Source organism: Epinephelus moara, chromosome 2 (genome assembly GCF_006386435.1).
Source record: "Epinephelus moara isolate mb chromosome 2, YSFRI_EMoa_1.0, whole genome shotgun sequence".
NCBI classification, from domain to species: Eukaryota; Metazoa; Chordata; class Actinopteri; order Perciformes; family Serranidae; genus Epinephelus; species Epinephelus moara.
This window is the reverse complement of record NC_065507.1, coordinates 37851365-37856023: the sequence shown is the minus strand read 5'-3', so window position 1 is coordinate 37856023 and position 4659 is coordinate 37851365. Positions and strand designations below refer to the sequence as shown.

Genomic DNA, 4659 nt, shown 5'->3' with positions numbered 1-4659 from the left:
ATTAAGGAAGCTGCTAAACTGGATTTAACGGCGATGCAGCTGGGCGTGCACGACGACGGAGACATTTTAAACGGGCAATGCTCGCTTGTTTTCGGCACCCCCGAGGCATGGATACTAATTACGTCAGATTCTGGGTGAGTCGTTGATCTCTACTGATTGGTTAGGGAAAAATCAAATTCCCTCTTTCCCCCTATGGTGGCAATACAGTTTGCTGCACCATCTGTGGAAGACAAGTGTCAGTGGGTATATATCATACCGACAGATGTTCATAGGAATGTCTGCTGGGTTTCCAAGGTTTACACATCTTTTGCTTTCCAGGGGGACAGATTGCAAGACAGCAAGTCATTGAATTCTAAGCTAGGCGTCTGTTGCCATCTACTATGACACACTACATGAGATGAAACGATGGATTATCGTGTACGACACTCTGTCGTTCACGATCCATGCCGACACCGTACGTCGCTACGTTGGGCTAGAATCAGGCTGATATTGTGTCATATGAACCAAGCATTTGATTTTCGTCATTCATGATTTCTCCCGTCACAGCCATCACTTTGACAAATAGGGGCACAGGGGCATCTGCTACTGTGGACAACTGTATGACAACACCACCAAAGCCTTTATGATATGTCCTCTAGGGATGTTACCACAGAGAGTAAAAAGGGAATAATTATGGTGGTGAGTATTGCCATTAGCATCAAGCTAGCAAACAATGTTACTTCTTCATAATGCAGACGGACATAAAGTAAGAAAATTTAAAAAATAGTGGCTTTTACTTACCACAACTGCAGAGGGTACCAGCTTCATTTGAAACAGACTACATTATAAACAGATCTTTGTTTATTATTCCCTCTGTATTTTTATACTTCTATTTTTATCCGCTCTCTTTTGCCTTGATAAAGTTAATGCATCGCGCCTTCATTTCAAATGCAACACTTCCTGTTTTTGTTTCAAATTAAAAGCCCATTATAACTTTGGTTGAGAGAATGTCTTTATTTTCTAAATAGGCTTTTATTGTGAAACATTTGCAGGAACTTGCTGTGGAGGATTCAGTGACTTGCATGTTTGCGTACGGTACTTCAAATGCAGCTCCTGCCATCTGGTGGCACTTTTTACGTTACTACAACAACATTTCAGCTGGCACATGAACAGACACAGTGACTGAAATACAAGTAAAAGTAATAAAAATAGGACAAGAATAACCCGATGACATCACACACGTAGTGAAAGACAACCGGGGATAATTGGTGTGGATCATTGTGTAGTCTGTCATGTCTGTCGGCCAAGTCACATCACGGCACGATTTTATGACTCCACCATCGCCTAATATGACATAGTGACTGTCAGATAGCCAAAGGAAGTCAGTAGCAAGTATAAGTGAACAATCTGGATAATCTGCTCCCAGAGTATATGGCATTTAATATCCTGATATCTATAGATAGGCAGATGGACGGACAGATATACAGAGATAGAGCGCATTTTTGATAAATAAACTACAACAATTTAAAGATAACTCAAGCCATGTTAGCACTTGCACAGCCGTAATTTGATCTAAATGCTAACATTAGCATGCTAACATGCTCACAAGGACAATGCTAACATGCTGATGTTTAGCAGATATAGTGTTTACCATGGTCACAGTCTTCCCTTAGCAGGTTAGCATGCTAACATTTGACAATTAGCACTACAACGTAAAGCTGAAGCTGATGGGAATGTCATACATTTTGGTTATAGACCAATATATTGGAAAAATTACATTTTTTGCCAGATTTATATTGAACAAATTTTCAGGGAACCAAAAATTTCTCTCACCAAAGCAGTGGACCGTCCAACCCAGCGACCAGCTAAACAACATCAACATTGCAACATTACATTAACAACATTTATGATATCTGCATTCCACTTAGCAGAGGCCCTGTTACTGTGCATGCTGGCTCGCTGGAATAGCTTCCTGGGACACTTAATGGAACTGAGCCATGGTTAATGTCAGAAGTTTAACCTGTGCTTTTCCTGCTATGACAATTGAAAATGTCTATTGAAAAATGATGCTAGAATCCTGTAAACACAACACTGCCCGATAGCAGTCATAGTCACTGATTTATTATACTGCCACCAATGGCTTCATAGAACCAGGGTTATTTATAGTTATCATTAGGGGTGGGGGAAAAACTCAATTCTTCGATGGATCGCAATGTGGACGTGGACAATTCTTCACTGATTCACAAATGTCAATAATTGATTATCGAAACATAGAGGAAAATATCAGTTTACTAAAATATCTGGATATTTAAAGACAGGGCAAGTTTAAACTTTCATAAATTCATTTTTTATACAATACCTGGTTTCAGGAGGTGCTGCCACCTTCAAATTTCTACCTGAGTGTCACTGACTGGGCTTGGTACGTTTTGTATTATGCAGAGATAATAAATGTCTAACCAGAACTCTTCCGCTGATACAAACTTTCCAGAGGCTTCAAACTACATCCTCTTTTCTCCATGTTTCAAATATCTGTCAGTGTTGGCATGACTTACCTGCAGGGTGTTTTGACAAAGTTCCACTAGGTCCTGGACGAGGTAATACTTTGCCTCAGCGAGCAGCTCCTGGACAGCCTGCCGCCCTTTAGGTAAGGTGACTGTGCCATCACGTAGGAAGCACAGGATGCTGCCAAAGTGTTTCCCACTGCGGTCGATCAGGATCCAACCTGAGCAGAAACAACAGACCAGGTTGAGAATATGCACATCTAAGCCACTGGTGCACAATACTGTGGCAAGATTACAGTTTCCAGAATGCGAGGCCAACATTACAGCTAACTGTGTGTCCTTGAGAGGCAATGATGCTCAAATCATATGACACTTTGTTTTTTATTGTTATTTCAGTAAAATTAGTTCATCCACTCTCAGCTAGACCTGTAGTGATCATAATGAGCAACAAGTGTGGTTTACAGCAGCAGTGGATAAGACATTTCCCAAAATATGCCATAAATGTGTCAGTGAAGTTGTGTGTTTTATAACAGCATTTATATATTAAGTCATAACTAGCTCAAAATCAACACAACATTGCTGTGTTGACTTTTAACCAGCAATGCCATGCACATAGAACATTAAAATGTCAACGCTAGTTTTATGTGTTGCGGAAATATAACAGCATAAAATAGATTTCAGTCAGTGTTTATGGCAGTTATCTGTGTCTGCAATTCAGAGATGGCTTACCCTCTTTATCAGTGAACACTTCCTTCTTTCCACTGAACATGGCTTTCAGCATGGAGTTCTGCTTGGTCAGCACTTGAAGTGTGGTGTAAAACAGGTTCCCGCCAACATTGATCCGGACATACTTGTTGCCCAGCCCCACCGCTCCTCGATAACTGCAGGTCTTGGTCTTGGGACAGGCCAGAGGAGGGGTTGAGGGGTTAGGGTGGGTCTGGGTGTGATGCTGGGGCAGGCAGCTGTCCCCGGACATGTCCCTTTGGAGGTAGATGACCACCCTGCAGACGGAGGTCCGTAGGTCCCCCGCCGTGGTGACAGCTACTGATGAGGCCGCCACAACCTCTCACTGCTCCAGATCATTCCTGGCAAAGTACAGAGCATGAATAAGGCTGTACAAGGAAAGTAAATGGTAACAAATGCTGGTAAAGCAGGACACCCAGTGGCTGACGGCATGTTTCACAATACAGAGTGGAAGCTGCCTTTCTCCTTCCCATTTAATGGAAAGTGACTGACTAAGAAAAGACACATATCAATGAGTAAAACTACACAGTAGACAGACTACACCACATGGAAATTCATACACCTAATAATTAGAGATGATCTCTAAGTTTATTCAATCATAACAACCATATGTTAAAAAATCTAGATATATTTTGTCATATTCCAGTGCTATAATACATGTGCATTAATAAAAAATGTACCTAGATTGTTATGGCTATTATCTCAATATAACAGCAAATCCAGGAAAGTCCCTTTGTTTTAAATTAAAGCGAATACCCGCATGACATAATACATACATTAACTCTAATACTAATAAAAAATACTTAGGGGAAAATCCAAGTTTATTTGCACCTTTAAATGATAAAACTGAAGGAAATTCAAAATTGCATAAAATTAAATGGGCAATGATAGAATTAAAGTTACATTGCAGTAACAGGTAGGGGTTTGAAATACCAGAGGCCCCACAATACGAAAATATCACGATACGTCAGTCACAATACAGAATTATTGCAATTTTAAACATGTTGCGGTCTACTAAGTATTGTGATTATTGTGTTTATTGTGTATTACCTTTTTTTTTTTTACTACAAATTATGTCCCTAAAGTAAAACTTTGTCAGCATCTGTATTATCTAAAAAGATAAAGTTTTCAGTCCGTGTATCTCACTTTAGTCATCTTTATTGCAGACAAATGTATCTAGTGGACTGAAAGAACAATTGATTATATTATTCCAGTAGGCTGGGGCGTCAGTGGATTAGTGGTAGAGCAGGCGCCCCATGTACAAGGCTGTTGTCGCAGCGGCCCAGGTTCGAGTCCGGCCTGTGGCCCTTTGCTGCATGTCACTCCCTCTCTCTCTCCCCCTTTCACGCTTGTCTGTCCTGTCAATTAAAGGCTAAAAAGCCCCAAAAAATATCTAAAATAAAATGAAAAAAAAAAAAAATTATATATATATATA

At 40.3% G+C, this 4659-nt stretch overlaps 1 protein-coding gene across 1 annotated transcript in view; it reads right to left on the bottom strand.

Moving 5' to 3' along the window:
* Positions 1-4659, bottom strand: part of tnfaip1 (tumor necrosis factor, alpha-induced protein 1 (endothelial)) — a 14071-nt gene that overhangs the window by 5733 nt on the left and 3679 nt on the right. Inside the window, exons 2-3 of the mRNA XM_050072140.1 lie at positions 3210-3565; positions 2532-2701 (exon numbers count right to left, since the gene is read on the bottom strand). Of these exons, the coding sequence (XP_049928097.1) occupies positions 2532-2701; positions 3210-3456 (417 nt within the window). The 5' untranslated portion in view covers positions 3457-3565. The remainder of the gene's footprint in view (positions 1-2531; positions 2702-3209; positions 3566-4659) is intronic.